The sequence below is a fragment of the Ammospiza caudacuta genome, chromosome 4 (assembly GCF_027887145.1).
Source record: "Ammospiza caudacuta isolate bAmmCau1 chromosome 4, bAmmCau1.pri, whole genome shotgun sequence".
Classification (NCBI taxonomy): Eukaryota; Metazoa; Chordata; class Aves; order Passeriformes; family Passerellidae; genus Ammospiza; species Ammospiza caudacuta.
The window spans coordinates 23,719,556-23,740,459 of NC_080596.1; the positions used below are offsets into that span (position 1 = coordinate 23,719,556).

The window sequence follows — 20,904 nt, forward strand, 5'->3', positions numbered from 1 at the left end:
GAGTGAAGCAGATTAGCATTTTAGCCACATTAATCCCTCTGCAAGGGAATAAGTCTTTGGAAGCACATGGGTGTCTCATGTATGACTGCTCAGACATACAATTGTAGCATTCTTATTTTATAGAAAGCCGTCACTACTGAAGTACATTTATCCTGTGAAAGTGTAGCATTACACATTTCCAAAACCACATGTTTGTTTGGGTTTTTTATACATGTAAACGGAAATACTGAAAAAGAAATTATTCAGCTACCAACACTGGGGAAAATATGGAGCCAATGGATGAAAGGTAAAAGGAAAAATATTTGTTTCTTCGTGTTTGTCCTGGTTTAGGAAAAATTTGGGACTTAACTTGAGAAAGGGATGGGATTGTTCAGGGTTTTTGTTACTGAACACCTGTTGCAAAGCATTCAGTACAAAATACAATTCCTAAGAAACCATTCTTTTTTCAAAATGAACCCAAAACTTATTTCATCCTTGCTGCCACTCACCTCCCTTCTTTTATGTGCAATGCTGTCTTTGGCAGAATTTCTACCTAAAAACAGCTGGTCAATGACAGAATTGGAATACAAAAGTTTCCTGTGATACAAATATTATTCAGAAATTGAAGAGTACTTCAGTATAAAAATTTCAACTTGTTCCTTCCTCTTATGCAAATTTTGAGACAAGAGACAGGAAAGGGACATGTGAAACACATTTATAGTCAGCCCAACCAAATACTTAAGCAAATGTTCAGGAAGAAAAGTAAAAGTTATAGAAGAAGAAATTCAAGTTACACTTATCTGTAACCTTATCAAAGTATAAAGCTAGTGTCAATTATGCTTTGACAAAATACTGCCAGCTGCAGTTTGTAACATTTATACAAAGCAATTTTCAGACAAGCCAGAAAAGAGAACAGCTTTCAACATCTAGAAAATTCTAACAAATGAGCATTTGACTGCAACACCAACAAAACATATTCAATAACTGTGCTATTCCAGTGATTCTATCACCTCAAAGACCCTTTTTTTCAAAAACAAGGTAAACAAAGCTTTAAGAAGAAATCAACATTACTTAAAATGTCATTGCCATTCTATTTACTACATAAATGAATCACAAGTATCTTGCTGAATGTCACTACCCTTCCAAATCAAAAGGTCATATGAAGCAAGGTTCTATTTTTGATTTACACACTTCCCATTAAGACAACTAACCAGACTGCTGAACACTGTATCCACCTGTTTCTTGAACAGTTGTGGGGCTGTTTGCAAAAGTTTGGAGCTAATTCAGCTGCATACCTCTGGAGACTGCTGCAAATCCTGATGCCACTAAAGTAAAGAACAATCATTACAGTGTTTCTCTCCCTTTCTGCATGTGGGCAGTCCAGGCCAAGAGGAGAGGCTGCAGCAAAGGGCAAAGCACTAACACAGTTCTAGACTGAGCAGAACATACAGAAGCAACAGACAGCAACAGCATTCTCCTTGAGAAAACTTATCAGTGGCAAGCACTTCATCACCACCAAAGCTCTGCACTGAGGGGACCAACAGGGAAAAAAAGAGGGCTGCAGAAAATAAAGCCACAGATAAAAACCCCCTCTCCATGGTACATGCCTGAATTCCTAAAATATTACATACTCATTTGCTCAGCAGCCATTTTTAATTTAACAGGGTTTATCCTATTATACCACTTTAACTATGTTACACATGGCACTACAGATGGTGTTAAATGACTCCAGGTAATCAGAAGAATGCTCTTCTGAGATAACTACATTTAAGAAGCAATGAAATTAGATTTCTTTTTCTTGTTATGTTCCAGTCCTATTTCTCACTGTGTTTAATACAAAACTAATTTCAGCTTTACAGCACAGTAACATTTTTGGAACCCAAAAATATGTGAATGAAGTCAGTCATGCAAGACTCGAGACTTTGTTAGACTGTCATAAATAACCTGAGAAATTCATCCATTTAAGGGAGAATTTTAAGGAATCTGGTAGGGAAACAGGAGTAAAATTTTCTGTTTATGCCTCCTATTACTCCAAAAATTAGGAATAGCTTTTATTCACAATACAGAAACATGCTGCAATTATGAAATAACCCAATTTACATATTTCCATATTTCACATGCATTCAGTCCATGAATCACCCACCCTACTAACCTTAATTCTTTCCACCAAATCCACAATTAGACTCTCATAAATTCAAAAGCATCATCTTAGGGGACAAGGGACCTTAATTTTTTTCAAATTACACTAGTCCAGTTACCAGTTTAAAAAGTTTTCCACATTGTAAGAATAAAAGCTCTCGTTTCTAACCTCAGATAGCTGTTGACAGTAACCATGATTATGGCCATCTGCAGGAATAGCAGTGACAACAGCTGCAGCCAAAGCCAAGCAAGTCAGACACTTCAAATTATACCAAATCTGTCCTTCCTCAGAGATCATCCTTCACACCTGGCATTTGCTGCACAAAACTAGGCAACTTAAAGATCTGTCCACAATGTATCTGCTGCACATGAGGTACAGGAAGTCCAAATTCTAGCTGCTAACAGCTACACATTTCTGACTTCACATTTGAAAACCTGAGAATTTTCACTTCTACCTCCATTCAAAGCTGCTTCTTTAGTATGCACACGTGAGAGAATGAGCAGATAAAATAGAAAAAACAATTCTCAGCATCACTTTTAGCACTAGCAAACAGGACTACTTCTGTATTTGTATACTTTCTTTGGTAATTATTTTTTCAGTACAAAGAGCAAATATTATTTCTGCCAATATATGTTAATACAAACAGCAACTATTACTCTTCCTGATATGTGTTGTTCTTCACTTCAAAGAAAAATAAAAGAAGCATTTTGCATTCACACAACTACTATTATTTGGGTTTGGTTTCGAGCAAGTATCACACAAGTTCTAGCATGACTTTAGGTTTTAGGACACCCTACTTTAGGAACTTGTTTGCACAACACAGCCTGTCTCCTGCCTTCACAGGAACAAGCCTCTCACTCCACTGTCAGTCACCAAGAACAGCCTCGGTGTTCAGTTCCCTTTGCATAACTAAGCACCATGTAAAGTGGTGATTGGCAATAAGATTTTCAACACAAAGATGATGAGGTCCTCTAATTTCTCACTGCAGTTAGCAGTAGGGTAACTTTTGGGACAAATAGAGTGTTTCAACAAAACACAAAAGTTTGTCATTTTCCCAATAAATTAAAAAAAAAAAAAAGTTGTAGCTCCTCACCCCCAAGTCTACCAGAGGACTTAAGTGTTTACAAATTTTCTTCAGTGACAGTCACTGTTATGGGACAGGTCACAGCCACAGCAAGACAGAAATCCTAAACAACACAGCTTCATATTCCACTGCCAAGCTGTAGCGATACAATCCTTGCTAGAGCTTCAACCTCTGTAACCTCATTTCAGGTTTTAGGTCATTACTTTCTAAAGAGCTTCAGTCACAGTTATAACAGGTTAAGACAGCTAAAAAAATACCCATATCACAAATTACATGCTTTAAAAACTAGACTTCCCACCTCCTTTTTTTTCCAATATTAGGCAACAACAGAATTAGCACAGCACTATCTTACTGATGAAGTGGCTTTTCAGGAATATTGCTCTTATGGTGTTCACAAAGTGATTAACAGACACCCACATTGTCTTAGAATGTTAAAGTTTAGCTCACTTCACAATTTCTAGTTCTCATTTGACAATTTCACTTTTTACTTTCTTGTTTTGAAACAGGGTTTTACTTTTTTACATCTCATGAATTGGAAAACAAGTAACTAAATGGCAACCTACACATAGCCAGAACCCCTCAGAGGATGTTTCATGACTTGAGCTAACAGCAGTGAAATCTTGCAGTATATCCTGATATGTATTCACAGATAATTGTACAATCACAGAATCACCCCACGTGTTTAAAACATGGGGAGATTAGAAGAGAAAATCAGCTCTTCAAAGAAGGACAGCTTGTTACACCTTCAGAATGAGAACCCAGCTTCAGCCTTCCAGCTGCCTTACAACAGAATTTGCAGATGAAACAGAACCAATTATGTGTACACAAAGTAGAAGAACAACGGGTGCTGCTGAAACTGCAATATTTCATTCCAGTCTGTAAAGTTTGTGTGGCTATTTATTGGAAAAATCACATTCTGAGTTACAACAAACAGAACAAATGCTTTCCTTTCTGCCTTGTAAATGCAAAAGGAATTCACACTTCACATAAAAACACAATGACACAAGCATAATGAGGCAGCTCTAGAGCCAGGTACTCAGACTCAATATCCTTGATTATCAAGGAGGAAGAATAGCTGGGCCAAGCAGTGGGAAGCCCAACATGACCATCCTCCTTTTCTAGGTTCCAACTCAACTTCCCTGATAAGCCTGACTGCACCCAGCAGCAAACACACATTTGCTGCTGCTTTGAAAGCACAGAATCACAGAATGGTTTGAGCTGGGAGGGGCCATAAACAGTAGCTAGCTCCAAAGTCCCCACTGTGCACAGGGATGCCACCCACTAGATCAAGTAGCCAGGGCCCCACCCAAGCTGGCCTTGAACACTGCCAGCAGGGGGGCACCCACAACCTCTCTGGGCAGCCTGTGCAGTGCCTCACCACCCACTGAGTAAAGACATTCTTGACATCTAATCTAAGCCTGCCTGCTGTCTGTACTGTCTGTGCAGAGAGAGTTTGTGTTAGAAGATCTGTTGTTATGTGAGCAAAGGCTGAACCCACACGTCGCTGGAGCACAGTATCACATAGTGCCTGCAAAAAAAGGGTAGAACTTCTGAGAAAATCCTTGAAGATTGCTTAAAACAGAAGACACTGAGCAATCTTAAGGTATGAACCACTGACTCTTCAGAGCCACTTCTCAATTATCTCAACATCATTTCCAGTACACATCTGACTCTATAAATGCCTTACAGGGTCACAGCACCAGAACATGGAAATGCCTTACAGAGATCACAACTAAGTCACACATAACTAATACTCCATAATTATAGTTGCTATCCATACATTTGATTATTCTGTTTTCATTGACACCATGGTTAATTTAACCAGAGAGAATTAGCATGCAGGCTCATAATGGGCAATAACTCCTCTTGGGCAAATTATTAACCTTCCTAAACAAAGGCATCTTCGCCTTCAAAATTCTCAATATTAAGACTGAGGTTCGGGCACCTTTTAATATAGAAATTTGCACATATAGTTACTGAGAAATCCTTTACTCTGCATCGATCCCATTGTTATAATGATCAATACCTGTTTTAAGAATCCATATGTGCATTCAAGCATTTTTTCCAATTTGCACAGTAAGGTCACAGGCAAACAAACCCATTTAGATGGATCCTTGGTAAACAAAATTCCTTAGGAGTTGAGAAACAGAATTCTAACTACAACTCTGGCCTCATATATGTGAGCAATAGAGCTATAGGAAATATTATAGTTGACTCTTAGAAGCTGAGAAGTTGAACATCCAGCTGGAAAATGACTATAAATGAGCATTTAAAGCTGTTCACCTCCTTCCCCCATGTACCTACTTTAACTGGAAAGTGAAGCATCAAGATCACTCAGTGCTACAGAACTCAAAAGCACTGCCAACCCTCAGAAGACCCACTGTCAATGTATTTCAGAGCTAAAGAGCCATTCTGCACAGTAGGTATAATGCATGGTGCAAAATGGTAACTAAGCCTGTGTCTGACCAGTCCCATTGTAAGTAATATGCAGCATCACGAAGCTGAAATGCACAGAAATATCCTGCTCAGGATATTTCAGCTAGAAGTGCAGGAATGAGGCATAAAACACTCATTAAACCCCACATGTCAGCAATACAGGATAGTGTCACACTATAGAGCAAACAAAAGCACAGACACTAAACAATATGTGACAGAGATGGCACAAGCCAAAAGCCTCTGAAATAACTCTCCCTCCCATGCCACCACGTGTAAATTAAGCTTAAATTTCTGGCACTCTTGTCTACTTGAAAGTGGGTTTTCCCAGAGAGGAACAAAGAATTATAAAATTACCAAATGGTTTGGGTGGGAAGGGACCTTAAGGATCATTTTGTTCCATCCCCTCTGCCATGGGCAGGGACACCTTCCACTAGACCAGGCTGCTCAAAGCCCCATCCAACCTGACCTTGAACACTTCCAGGGGTAGGGCATCCACAACTTCTCTGGGCAATCTGTTATCCTGTGTGTGGCACATCCATCACATTCACACCTCTCCAGTTTATGGACAAGGATCTTGTGCCAAATGCTTTGCACAATCCAGAGATGACATCAGCTGTTCTTCCCTCACCCACCAGTGCTGCAATCCCATCAGTGAAGGCAACCAAATTGGTCAGGCCCTTTGATTTGCCCTTAGTGACACCTTGTTGGCTCTCACCAATCACCTTCTTATTTACTCTTTGCCATAGCACAATTTCCAGGAGTATCAGTTCCATGATCCTGTAAGGCACAGAGGTGAAACTGAACAGCCTGCAATCTCCTGGGTTCTTCCTTTTTTTCCCTCTTTTAACACTGGCAGTTATGTTTTCCCTTTTCCAGTCACTGGTAACTTCACCAGTCTGCCACAACTTTCCTAATAGGACAGATGGTGACAAGATCGTGATATTTAGATAGTTAGGATTTGAATCCAGAAGCTTGAATTTGAAACAAATAGTTTATAATCAAGTTTTATAACAGCACAATTACAGTGATTAAACTAAACTGCTCATGTGTGATGTTATTTTATGATGATTTCTTTGGGCAGCTTGGTTGCTCCTCTAGACTTCTATTCATATGTCTAGAATGAAAGAGATCCCAACTACTCCTTGCATACCTAATTAAAGAATCCCTACAGACACATCCATCTCTAAAGAACAGCAACAAAGACATCAAGACTAACTCAGCACTCAAATAAAATTTCAGTGCTTTTTCCCCCATTTCCACTTTGTATCCAGTACTCCAGGTTTCTCAATTTGCACACACAAAACCCAGCTGAGGGTAAGCCTGAACTGACAAGTTTGCTTGTTACAGTCACCTACATCATCTGGCAATGTGAAAATTATTTTCACCACATGCCTTTTTTTTTGGAGGAGAGGCCAGACAATACACTACACTAACTTGTATCAAGAAGTGTTATATGACATTTTTTTCAATTTCCTCATGATCCAGTTGGAAAGAGGGATATCACGTAGCTGAAAAATGACAGCACCATCATGAAGCAGGAAACCCAAGTTTCTGCCATCTAAATTCTATCTTTTTGAAATATGTCTAAACAACTCTACTGATATCTCAGTCATTGGACAAAGCCCTTCACCTGAAATAATGCACTTTCCAGGAATGAAGTCAGGATTTGGTACATTACAAAGAAATCTTTAGTAAAAGTCCTAACATGCAGGCAAGAAATCCGCTGTCTTCCAGCTCCAAACCTTCCCTGTCATGTATGAGTGTCTAGAAAACCTTATTCAAACACCTCAACCACAAGGTCTGACATTTGTTTCTTTCTGTGCCTTCTCCCCAAACTCATTAATCTGGCATTTTTTGCTGTGTATGAGCCTAGTCTTTGCATCAGAGGTGTTACAAGTGCTCCTTTACAAGTCACTCACAGCATCCTCAATCCTGACAAATGGCAATTTGAATCTCCTCCCGCTAAGGGGAGAAATCAGGATGGCTTTCACTTCCTGCAGAGGTGAGACTTCACCAAATCAGCAAAACTCCCAAAGAGCCATAGAGATTCCTCTTTAAAAGCAGTACACAGGAAGGACACAAGTCTTCAGCACCAGGTCTCAGATGAGTCATGGAATAAACATGTCCCCAAGGCAATGCTCCTGCCAATCAGCTGAGCCACAGCAACTGCAGCACACGGTGGCATTCGCAGATTCCCAGCCAGCCACAGATTCCAGCGAGTGCTCAGACTCATTTCTGCAGCCAAGGGTGAGGGCAGCAGGTGCCAGGTCATGGAAGAGGAGGCAAGGGGGCACAGAAAGGACAAAGAAGTGTCCTGGTGTGAGGTTAGGCAGCGGATAATCTAGGGTGGCACAAGACTGGGTCCTCACTTTTAAGGTAGAAATGGGCAAGGAAACATGGCAATAATTTCCTCATAAGCATTTACTGATTTATATAAAGATGGGAAACCATTGGTACACTTCTGATCCTGAGAACTCCTTTCACTGCACTTTACTGTTCAGTTGAGCACCACTGCTACTCCATTTAAAACAAGGACATTTGAAGTGATAAAGACATCATAGCTTCAGAAGGTGACCTTTAACTATAGATTACAAATTGGACAGAGAATCTTTTGCAATTCCAATTGAAATACCATTCCCAGCATCTCAGGTGTTCTCCTATTCTATAACAGCAGCAATACATTAAAAACACATATCTCCCATCTCATGTTTGATGGTTCAAAGTACATTCTAAAAAATGCAATCAGTTACTCAGTTTTATACTCCATATCAGATAGCTAAAAGTCAGGCACTAGGGCACCTAAATTACATACTGGAAGCAAATCCTACAGTATAAGTAAGCTTCCATTATATAGGGAGAAAAAAAAGCTTGCAAGTTCTTTTCAATCAAGTTCACAACCACAACTAGAGACAAATCACATGCTTAGTTTCAACAAAAACATTAGCAGGAGGCATATGCTGACTGGACTAATAGTTTCCATTTGTTTATTTAACAGTCATGCACCATTCACTACATTAGTCATTTGGTTCTTATCCTCCCCTCAATGGCATTGTTATAAGGCTCATCAGCAATTCTACTTCTGTATCACTGGCCATATTTTGTAACTGAAGTCTACGATTCCACATACAAAACTTTTGGGTTTGGTTTGATGGGCAGGGGGGCTGTGTTGTTTTTCAGGTTGGTTTGGGGGTTTCTGGGGGAAGGGGATTGTGGTTTTGGTTTTTTGGGTTTTTTTTTTTTTTTTTTTGGTGATGGTTTTTGGTTGATTTTCTTAAGCACTGATTGATTTCAAGGTCCACCTGGACAACTGTCTTAAGAATACTGTTTTAACTCCAGGAAGTGCAAACAGCACTATTTAGAAGCTTCTCTAATAACAGATTACTAAAACTTAAAAGTTGCAGGATCTGCAAAGCCTTTATTCAGCAGTTCTACAGCAACAGGGTTTATCTCACTCCTTACCTACCCCCAGCCAAATCACAGGTGGGAAAGCAGCCAGTACAATTCCCACCCAAACTACACAGTTTGATAAAGGAACTGCTTTGTGAGGGGTTTATCATGCAAACATTCAGCATCCTACACTCCATAATCACACATTTCCCAGTTTACTGCGAAATGCTGCTGGTTCTCTTCTTGCTGGTCTTCTATTACAGAAATTGCCCTCCTGCTGCAGTTAGCATCTTACCTGGTGCCTCTTGTATTTCAGGACTTCCCAAAGAGAGAATAAATAAGCTACAGGTCACCCCACGCATTCTTACAGTTACTGTTTTACAGGGCTAGTGCAAGACAAACCTAGAAATTTGGAGTATCTAAGTGGGGCAAATAGAATCAGCTCCATTTAATGAATTTATCTCAGTAATTTCTGTCCACACCTCAGACATCAACTGCTGATGGAAAAAGGGGAAATGCTGACACACACAAAACACACTTTCATAGAACAGATGAGTCCTACACCATTACTCTGGTTTTGATTTCCAGCTGCAAAGGAAAGATAACTCAGAAGCTCTTCAGGTCTTGATTTCTTCAGTTGCATCAACAAAGGAGAAGAGGTTTTGCCTGAACAATTCAATTCCAGCTTTTCAGTCACACAAAAAATAATCTGAATTTTCTGCATTGATGCATATAGAAATTTTTTTCCAAGATATATGCAGAACACAAAAACATCAACTATTCATATGCAGGCTGCAGTAAAGAGACTTGCAGCTCAAACTCATGGAACATTTACAGGAGGCAACAGAGCACATCCTATTCCCACTAGAAATTCTCATTTAAATATCTTTTCAAGGCAGCTATTAACAAGAAAATCATGCCTGGGCTGCTCCCTGCTCCCCAGTTACTACTAGGGGAATCCAGTGCAACAGAAGGCATTAGATTTTTCTTCTCCACAAATTAGTTTCTATTTAGAAACTACTTATGCCTATTTGTGAAGCTCTGGAATCTAAAGCACTGTGGCAACACAAGCTTTCACAAATTATTCCAGGCTCCCAGTGCCAGCACAAAACCCCCAGTGGCTCAGAGAAAGGTACTATTGCAACTCCTGCAGTATCATCACTTGGTGAGTCTGATTACAGCAGTTGTGCAAGGATGCATCTCGATTGCTATCTGCCCTGAGCACAGAGTGCTGCATGCTGGAAACTGCAGTCTGCACTGGCCAGGCAGAGCACTCACCAAGCAGGGGGCAATAGGATCCTGTTTTACCATATTCATGGAGCCCTCGGCCTCCTGGCAAACAGCCAAAGCTCACAAAGCTCCAGGGTTTCCCAGAGTCAAATAAAAATGGCCAAACTAGCTTTTGGATGGGCAGTAACATGATCTAGCCTCATATCGAGTTCACCAGAAAAACCCAGAATTAGTTAAAGCAGAAACATAATCTAAATTAGGACATTAGTAATTAGGTCAAGCTAATACCAAAAACCATTATGCAAAATGCTGTGAAGAGGCCAGCAAGGCCTCCAGGGGCTGGGGAAGACACTTGAACAGCAGAAAGTTAGCTAACTGTAATTAGTGATTATGAACAAAAACTTTCTGCCAGATTGACCCATTTAAAATAAATAGAAGTTTTTAAAAAGATATGCATAAATTTAATGCGTGCAAGACTGAATTTGACAGAAGAGACTTTTAAAGAAGACAGAAAAAGACAGAAACACCAAAGGTAGCAAGAAGCTATTTCACATTCCAGTGACTAAACAGCAGAGCTTACTTCATCTGTGCAATGGATTAAAGCTTCTCCTTAAGGCTCATAAAGAACTTGATGACTGCATGAAGACAGAAGCTATCAGTGCTTTAAGCTGCCAACTTATCTAGCAAAAAATAAAAGGTCAGAGCAACACATCAAGTGAGAGACCGCTCAGAATGAGCACAGGTTCAACAAGAGGTGGTAAAGCAAATATACAGATAGTCAATGAAACCACAGACAAAGCTCATTTTTATCTTTCATCAGACTTCAATCCATAACACATGCCAAAAAAAATATCAAGTATGATGATTTTCAGAAGACAGGGACTTCCCAGCAAACTTCAGCATTTGAATGTACACCTGACTAACCAGAGTACTGAACACTGTACCAAACCAACACTACCTCAAAAAAGAATTGAGTAAATACTTCATCTTTGATTTTCCTCAACCTCCAATGCTCAGCCAATACAGCGACTTCAAAAGCCTTCTCTTCACTCACACTCATCTTCAAAGAGATTATCAGAGGAGTGAACCAACATGTGCTGATTTAACATGCATTATAAATACCCATTTTTGTATTGCTCTGCAATATCCAGCCTTTGTGGCAACCTTGACATGCCATCCACCTGCTTCCCTGATGCTTTTGACTAATTTCATTCTATTCCCTAATCCGCAGATGCTTTTCCTGAGCCAGTCCATATGGCCCCAGGTTTCTGTGCTCTCTGCACTGCTGGGCAGGCCCATGGGCTCTCCAGCCCAGGACTGTCTGGCAGAAGCAGCAAAAAATACCCTTCCCAGAGACAGCAAAGCAACTGCAATGGAAACCTGATTCCCTCTCCTCTGTTACCAGACACCACCTAGAAAAATCTGTCTTTGAACTGATGTGTTCCCCTCTAAAGGGGAGTTCTGAGCCATGCTATAAACACATTTTGACCAGGCTTCGTTGTAGAACAAACTGCTAATTAAAAATTGTCAAGAATTTTGCATTATTGAGACAAGATACAAATAAATGCACAGCTCAGCTTTGCTTTTGTGGCTTTATGTTTGTACAGAGTCTATTAATGTCAGTAAAGGATGCAAACACAAAGCATGTTCCAGGCTTTCGGAGACACATGAAATCTCATATTGGACACACGAAGCTACAAAAGTCTGGCAACTTAGCAGAGGAGTAAACAAAACTGAACACTTTCCCATGCAGTCTTTGAAATTTTGTCCTCAGTATTTTGTTGTCCTACATTGTGCTTTAAGTTGCAGTTACAGAAGTGACTTGATACTACAGCCAAAGTACAAACCAGCTCCTCTTCAGAGCCTGGACAATTTTCTTCATCATTGTTGCATGCCTAATTAAAGACTGCCATTACCACCTCACTACATTCCACACCTTTCTCAGCCAACCACAAAATTTCCCTCAGTTCCTGCATGAAATATTACATAGAGTAATATTTCCACTAAGTACAAAGTAAGGTCCGAGTTGCATCAACACCTGAAAAAACCCCAATATGCATCACTTCAATAAGTAAAAACCATGCATGACCTCTAACACAGCTGACTGATCCATTTACTATGATTTTTTTTAAAAACCCTACAAGCCTGACCCAGCTGAAGCCACAGACTTACCTTATCATCTGCACTTTAAGTGGACAGAAGTGACTGAACTAGGATAACTGTAGCCAGAGGTGCATTTACTGGGAAGCTGCTAAGGAACACTGCATCTACCAGGAAACACACAACATTCAGTGATATTCTAGGAACTACTTGGTTACTCTCCCTTGTCATCAGCATTGATAGGTTTATGTAGAAAATAAAGTCTCTAAAAACATACAGTAATGTAATGAAAGGAATGCATTGTTATAAAGACATTTATGGTGGATTTTTACCACTGCAATACATTTAATTCTATCAGCATTAACTTTGTGGGGTTTCTACAACGTGATACATGCAAAGTAAGTCTGTGACAAGAGATGAGAAAAGGGGAATTCAGACTTCATTAAAACCATTATGAGTTACAGGGTTCTAGTTGCATTAGTGTGCCCAAATCATCCAAATTAGAAATATGACGATGTATCAGCAGGAAAATAATTGTAAGAATTTTTTAAAGTCAGTTTGATTTTTTGTTTGTGGTTTTAGTTTGTCTGGCAGAAGTGAAAGAGCTGACAAATTAAATTTACAAAGCAATTTAAGCCTCTGCTCCTCAGATCCCATTATTTTTCCTCCAAAGGTGATAAAAACTTGTGTTTTTTTCTCATTTGCACTTTGTCACTCTTGGTGAGGATCTCACAATCCCTGAATAGAATCAGAAACAACTACACATTATCTTCACCAAAGAGAAAATAAATTAAAAAAAAAAGTCTTTGCAACACAGACTGAGGGGAAAAAAATGAGCCAAATCAAGTAACAATCTATACTATAATCAATAAAACAGTTTGAAGCACTAAAGCTTTTTTAAACAAAACTGGCTTACAACTATTTTAAGTTAGTAACAGATCCCACTGTAAAGTAATTTATTTTTTCATTCTATCAACTTCTCCAACCAGGAGGCTTTTTTATTTTAATAAACTAAGGGGACAAATATGAGGTAATGAACAGGAATTCACCTGATTTGTATGCAAAGGCAATTAAAGGAGTTATTGCTGCCCAAAGTCAATTAAAAATAAAATTCACAATGCATGAGGAATATATATCCATAGTTTAGCTTGCTCTATCTAAAAAAGTATCAGAACAGATTAATACTTGAGTAAGAACATGCTTTCAAAGTTGTCCACAGAATAATCAGTTTCTTGAAAGCTCCTATTTCCCTCTTCACTTCTAAGAGGTGCTGAAATACACAAAGAAATTTTCAACATGGGCTGGGAAGCTGAATTCATTGAGAAACTGACCAAAACAAAGCAGATCAGCTTGTATGTTTCTAGGAGTAGAATTTCCAAAGATGACAACATGAGACTAGTGGAGTTTTGATGCTAGAAGTGAGCTCACTAAGCACTTTGTTTCACTGCTGGACAGAGAAAATGTCAGAGGAGGCTCTCCAAGATCCAACACTGCTGAAGTGAACAACTTATTTGCTCGAGTAATCAGAGCTACAGGGGCTTACATTTCTTTAGTAAGCAGCAGATCAATTACTGTGCACTTTAGATTTCTGACCTCCTGAGTCTTTCACATAGAGAATGTGATCATCTCTTAAAGATGAGAAACATCAAGACAGCACTTTGGTCTTCTCTTGATAACCTCCTTTTGCTACAGCAAGTTGGAAGGGCATAACTAAGAGCAACATGTTTTCTCAACAAATTCAAATTAGGGCACCTAACATTCCTGTTTTAAAAATAATCTCTTCACATTTGAGGGTGGTTGTGCTAGAAAGAATAAATATATTAAGCCACCTTTTCACCCAGATTTGCTCAGCCCTCCTTGCACTCTGGTCTAAAGATGCCTCAAACCAGTGACCAAAGGAAACCCCAGATAGTGCAGGTGTCCTCTTTCCAAATCATGAGAAGCAGGCTAGCAGATCTCTGCTCCCATCCCTGTGAGTCAGCACACAGAATGAAACCAGACAGGAGGGGACACAGGGCTAAACCCCATCAGGCAAGAGCAGATCAGGGTGTGAGTGTCACAGCCCCCGCTCACCCCCACGGAAACACGCTCCCAGAGCCATTGGGAAACAATGAGCCAGGAAAGCCAGAGCGGAGAGTCACCTCTGCAGGTAAAAGTTACAGATCTTCTGTGCACCCACACAGAGGAAACCAAGCACACCACTGCTAACCAGTACTTGTCACACCTAAATTCTGGTCAGTGTGATTTCAGAGGTATTAATTGACAAAATGGTCCCAGGTAACAAATTCACAGAGGCAGAGAACTCTGTGACAGATGAATGAGCATTGCTTTGAAGAGAGACTTCATATCCCTCACATCCCAAAAAGGTACATCACAAAGTCAGCTTCACAGTTTTTATTTTAAAAAAATCTAGAAAACAATGGCTTTCTGTAACAAAAATATAAGTTTGTTGGCTGGCTTGATTTTTTCATGCATTTCAGTACCTTCCAAAATAGCTGGTTTGCCAGCTAGCTGATGTTTCCCTAGGTCTCAAAGAAATCAAGGGGCCTACTGGTTTTGCTATGGCTCCAAAATTTGGATTTTGTTCTCACATATCCAGGTAAAGTGTCCTTACTACCAAACTGCTGGCTATGTCATGACACCCAACAGCTAATAAAACAATGTGGGGCACAAGCATGACCTTTAGCCTCCCACATGCAGGCAGGTGTGCTGAAACGGTTGAGGAATCTTCTCAGAGAGGTCAGGGTTGCTGTTTCACTTGTAGAAAGAGTGAGAACACAGTTTCAAAAATTTCCAATGCCAGAAAATCTCTCCTGTCTATCTGGGAAATGAAGATCCAAGAAAATGCAGTCCACAGATCAAATTCTCTTAATCTAAAATCAAGTGTACTCTAAATCATGCTGAAGTTTTTGGTCCTCTTTTCTCCAAAATGGAACAAAAGAGGAATCATATGAATCAAAGAGCTTTTACATTTTTAATTATTCTGCTGAACCTCTTTGCACTGCTACCACAAAATACACCTCCAGCACACCACTCAATAGGCTACACTAGAAACAAAGTAAAATTTAAAATGTTCATGAACAACTTCCCCTCACACAAGCATCTGAATTCTAAATTATCACCAGAATTTCCTTTTGAACCTCATGTCTATATATGTGAGCACTCTGTTTAGTCCAGGGCATTGTCAAGTGGACTCCAAGTACCTTTAATCACTTCCTCATACCTGAAGAATCCATGAAACCTCTGATCTGCACTTTATTTTTGTCACTACTGCCATTCCCCTGTATTGAGATTTTCATCCAAACAATCTAGGGCACTACACTCTTAATGCAAAAATATTCCAAAACAAATATTTATCATAACCCAAGAAGATAACACTGAAAAACATTAAACAGACACTGCACACAAGTATTTAGTGACCACTGAAACTTGCATGTAGCAAAGAATATCAAAACCAAAATGACTGAAATGCAAACAGCATAAAAAACCAGTCTGACTTCTGCCTCACCTTTTCTTGTTACTGAGCTTTAAATTATTAAATGCTCTCACTTCCTGGTCTGTCAGAAACCACATTGTTTTACAGTCAGAGCTGCTCACTCAAAGGAAGGAGGAGGGACAACAATTGTTTTTAGAGATGTTTTAAGACCTCTGGTAATAGCAGAATATCTTTGTAAACTTGAGGGTTTTTCTACTAATATTTGATCTCCTGCATCAAGGAAACATTACTTACTAGTCTACTTGCTTTAAATCAGGCAATTTAAAGCAACTGGCCCAAAAAGTTCAGTGGTATATATTAAATTTGTAGTTTCAACAAGGAAAAGTTGTATCCTCAATCTTTGATGAGAGTTATGAAATATTAGATACAGCCACACAGCATTCAAAAAATAGCAGCTGAGTCCCTAATTCATTAATTTAAAAGGACACAAACCATATTCTGGTCTTCTGGTCTTCCCAAAAAGCAGACTGTGTAAAACATGTTTGAATTAACTACTCCCTGACATCCTCACCCCCTGCACATGAACATGAAAGTTCTACCTACTTCCGAAACCAACAGGAAGCAAGAAGGGACGTAAACATCTTTGGAAAACTGCTTTGACTTAAAACAGTGTGTGTTTTTTGATGACAGTTTGAGTTACTAAATTAACACTTAACTTTCTTGTTGAGTAAACGTTAAATGTTTAAACATAACAATACATTTCTCATTTCTAAATAAAGCAACAATTTCTCTGAGGAAAACGAAGGAGGAGGATGCTTACAGCTGATTCAAGTATAAGAGTATCTATGAAGAGGCTGATATGCTTTTTTCCCAGCTTTTGAGGTAAGTAAAAAGAATATGGTTGAAATCCAGCATGGTGAAAAAAAAATATTAACAGAAAAACAGCATCAAAAACCCTGCAGATTCTTCTGCACACTCATGCTGTTTTCTCCCCTCATTCAGGCAATCAACTTACCAGGTTAAACACGGTATCGACTATATCTCTGTTGGACACTTCACCAACTTCCACCAGTCCTGTCAGCACAGCAAATTTCATCTTAATGCCTCGGATGGGGACTCCTGGATTCAAAGGCTGCAGCACACTTCCCCCTTCAGCAGCATTTCCTTCTCTTCCCGCTCCTCCTCCTCCATCATCACCTGTTGGCTGAACAACTTGTTTGCCTTCACTCGCCATGGCCAGTTCACCGCAGGCTACGGCTTCCAGCGCCAGCTCCACACGCTCGCCGCTCCGGGAAGCGCTGCCCAGCCGGGAAGGTGAGCGGCGGCCTCTGCTTCCTTCCCTTGGGCTCCGGTTCCCGAGGAAAGCGGCGTCCGGCGGGGGAGGGCGTCAGGCGGCCGGGGAGGACGCGCCCTGGAAATCGCGGCTCTCTCCTCGGCAGAAGGCGTCTGTCAGAGCGCTGCCCCCGGGCAGGTGTCCGCAGCCCTGAAGGACAGCCCGAGTGTGTTTCAGCCCGCGCTCCCTCAGGCGCTGCCCACAGCCCGCGCGTCCCGGCCCCTGCCCCGCTCCCGGCGGGAGCCGCCCTGGGAGCGCTCGCGCCTCTCCCCGCGGAAGTGCTCCCGGACCCGCCGCGCTCCGAGCCCCCACCTCACGGGTTTAATCTGCTTTTTTCTCTTTTTTTTTTTCTTTTTACCAAGAGGGAACGCGTTCCTCCTTCCCGCCCGGCTGCTGCCCGCCGCGGCCCCGGCTCTGTGGGGCACGGCCCCGGGCAGGTGCAGCGCCCCGCCAAGTTCGCACTCACCGCGGGCTGCGCAGGGGGCGCGGGCTGCCCGACGCGCGGCTCCGGGGCCGGAGGCGACTGCACTGCCCGGCTGCGGGCTGGGCTGGGCTGCGCCGGCCGCTACTCCGCCCGCCCAAAGGCGCCTCAAGTTCCAGCCGCCGCTGCTCCCGCCGCTGCTGCCGCCGCCTCACAGCGCGGTCCAGGTCAGCCCCATCTCCTTCCTGCCGGCGCTGCCGCTCGCTGCCGCCATGACAGCGCGGAGCCCCCGGAGCGCCTGCGCGGGCCGGGCGCGGGCGGGGCCCGGCGCGGGGCGGGAGGCGCGTGCTGCGCACGCCCAGGTGAGCGCAGGTGAGCGCAGGTGAGCCCGAGCCGCGCCCTGGCCCTCGTCCCCCTCACGCCCCTCATGCCCGGGGACGCCGCTCACCTGTGGGGATGCAGCGCCCGCGTGGGCCGGACGGCCTAAAGGCTGTGTGCAATAACTTGTCCCAGACTATTGCACTGTTCACAGAATTGGTAGGGAAGGGGCCTCCGGAGATCATGGGATCCATTCCCCCCGCCAAGGCAGGGTCACCTGGAGCAGGTGGCACGTCCAGGTGGGTCTGGAATGTCTCCAGAGAGGGAGAGTCCTCCCTGAACAGATCCCACTCTGTCACCCTCAGTATAAAGTTCCTCCTCATGCTGAGGTGGAACTTCTAGTATTTTAGCTTATGCCCATTAGTCCTGTTCCTGTTGCTGGGCACTTCTGAAAAGAGTCTGGCACCATCCTCTGGGCACCCACCTTTGTGATATTTATGTGCAGTAATGGGATCCCCTTCGGTCTTCTCCAGACTGAAGATATCACGGCTCCCACAGTCTCCCCATGAGAGAGATGCTCCAGACCCCTCGTGATCTTCGTGTCCCTTCCCTGGACCCCCTCCAGCAGCTCCTTATCTCTCTTGTCCTGAGGAGCCCAGAACCACACACAGCCCTCCAGACGTGGCCTCACTAGGGCTGAGTTCTGTAGCTGTTCAATAACTGAAGTCTGCCCTTCTTGAAGCAATTTTCTTTTTCTTTTCGGAGGGGTGGTTTTGGAGAAAGGCGGGGGGGGGGGGGGCGGGGGGAGAGATTGGGTTTTTTTTAAGAATCACAGAAACCCAGTGCGAGCAGCGGGCCCCCAGGCGGGCGCTCGGCGTTCGCGGACCCTCTCCGGAGGAAAGGCGCAGCTGTGCGGGAGCGGAGGTTGTTTGGATGGTCCAGCTCCGGCTCCTGCTGCTGCCAGAACGATCCCGGCGAGCCGGGTGAGTCGCTTCTGCCACCCAAACCTCCAGCATGGGCGGGCGCGCTGTCCTTCCTCCTCCTCCTCCTGCTGCTGCTGCTCCCTGGAGAGCGCAATGTGGGCCATGAGAGACGCCACCCAGATGTGACGAGCTGAGGGAAAAAGGGAGCAGGATGAGGGAAGGAAAACTCGCTCTCTTCCTTCAGGTGAAAAGCCTGTGGCGGCGGCGCCGGCTGTTTGGGTTTCTCAGAGCCGCGGTCACAGCCGCGCCCCAGCCCCAAAAAAGTCTCCCCAAAGGGGCGGCAGTGCCAAAGCCCGGTGCCCCGATGTCCTGCACGTACAGCTGGGGTAAAGCACGAGAAGTGCTGCCCTTTTTGTGCTCTCTCCTAGGGTGAGCTATAAATAGGCATCAACCCCATCCTGTGTCTCTTGTTTGACCTTTTACTTGAATTTATTTGATATTAATCAGAGTATCTGTTAATAAAAGAGTGGGACGGTCTGCTCGTCCGAGCTCTTCTTTCAAGGAGTCTTCAACTGTGCGTTTTTAAGGAGGCTGCCTGTGTTAGTAAGGATTAGACACACTCCTAAAGGCTGTAGGGTCTTGTACCAGCTGTTTAACACACAAACAAGTGTTTGAGGTTTGTTAATAAAGTATCACAGCCAACATGACAGCATCAAGGATTTCCAGTAGAAGGATCATCTCAGGGATGTGAACGTAACCTGCAGACAGATATGGAAAACAAATATAAGCAGATGTACCTTTTAACCCTTCACATCCTCTCTGACATAAAAAGCTGTCATTTATGTAATTCTATGGAGGGGGAGGGAATGAATCTTTAAATGGTAAAAATTTCTGTGTTTTGAGATCTAGCATTAAAGAATTTCCAAGGAGGACAATTGGCATTTGTATGGGAAATAAAACCTGATACTGCACCATGTTCGGGATGGAACCATTTGAATGTACCCCTCCCCTCCCTGTGTTTACACAGACAAAAAAAGGTAGAAGCAAATTCAAACCGCAGTTTTTCTGGAAAATGCTTTTCTGAAGCGATCTGCAATGTTCTTTATAAGCATACTATATATTATTGCAATTATTTAATATTAATTATTATACTAACTGTATTATTACTATTAATATTATTATCAACATCGTATAAAATTTTAACTTGCCTGTGGCCCAGTTTGAGAATGCCATATTTAGTATGTGTAGGTATCAAATTTCCCACAGTTTTGGGGCAAAAAGTATGAGGCACTCAAGACAAGACACATTCCATTATGCCTGTTCCATTCTCTTCCTACGTAATTTTCTCACATCGTTACTTTTATCTATAGAGAACATGTCAAGACTAGAACATTTCATAGCTGCTCTCCTCTTTGAATTTCCAAGTCCTAAGAAAAGACTAAGCTCCTTTCTTTCCATTTCTCATTTTCCTTCGTTACATACATACATATACATTATTAGGGAGAGATGGTAGTCTCTAATTTGAGCAGCAAACATCTGCAGTTTCTTCCTCAGAATGAGAAATGTTTAGGACTGTAATGTTGACATGGTCAGTCTCTGTAAAGCTACAGTGTCTTGTGTGGCTACACACATGCTGTGTAATCTTGACATTTTAATCTTAGTGTTTGCTGCTGCCAGCATTTCCCATGCATGTTTTGGATTCCTTACACCTACTGCTTGATCTTCCCTGTCTTTCTGAGTCACCTGTAGTTTGCTGAAGTATTACCTTCCCTCTTGTAAGGGACATACCATTTTTATTTGAGCCTTTAAGCTGGCTAAGTACACAAACATGTTAGTTTTATCTGCCTGCTTTTAAGTATACCCTCTCTCCACAGCCTTTAAGGTTTCCATCAGGCTATTTTCCACCAGGCAAAAGCAAAAATGAAATAATGTTTCAAATTTTTTCCATACCTAGTGACTTGGAGTATGTGTTCTGTTTGTGGCCTCTCTTGTTATCCAAAGAGAATGTAACATTTATTGTTAATATTTTTCTGCTTTCTTCTTTGTTTTAACATCTCACTAGAAAGAAAATACATAAAATACAATAATTGCAAAAATCCAACTTAATGGATTTCAGA

General features: G+C 42.0%; 1 protein-coding gene across 1 annotated transcript in view; it reads right to left on the bottom strand.

Annotated features, from left to right (window-relative positions):
• The window catches only part of LRBA (LPS responsive beige-like anchor protein), a 370,657-nt gene extending 352,878 nt beyond the window's left edge, over positions 1–17,779 (bottom strand). The window contains exons 1-2 of the mRNA XM_058804238.1: positions 17,592–17,779; positions 16,808–17,275 (exon numbers count right to left, since the gene is read on the bottom strand). Coding sequence (XP_058660221.1) covers positions 16,808–17,026 — 219 coding nt within the window. The 5' untranslated portion in view covers positions 17,027–17,275; positions 17,592–17,779. The remainder of the gene's footprint in view (positions 1–16,807; positions 17,276–17,591) is intronic.
• Positions 17,780–20,904: the final 3,125 nt, after the last annotated feature.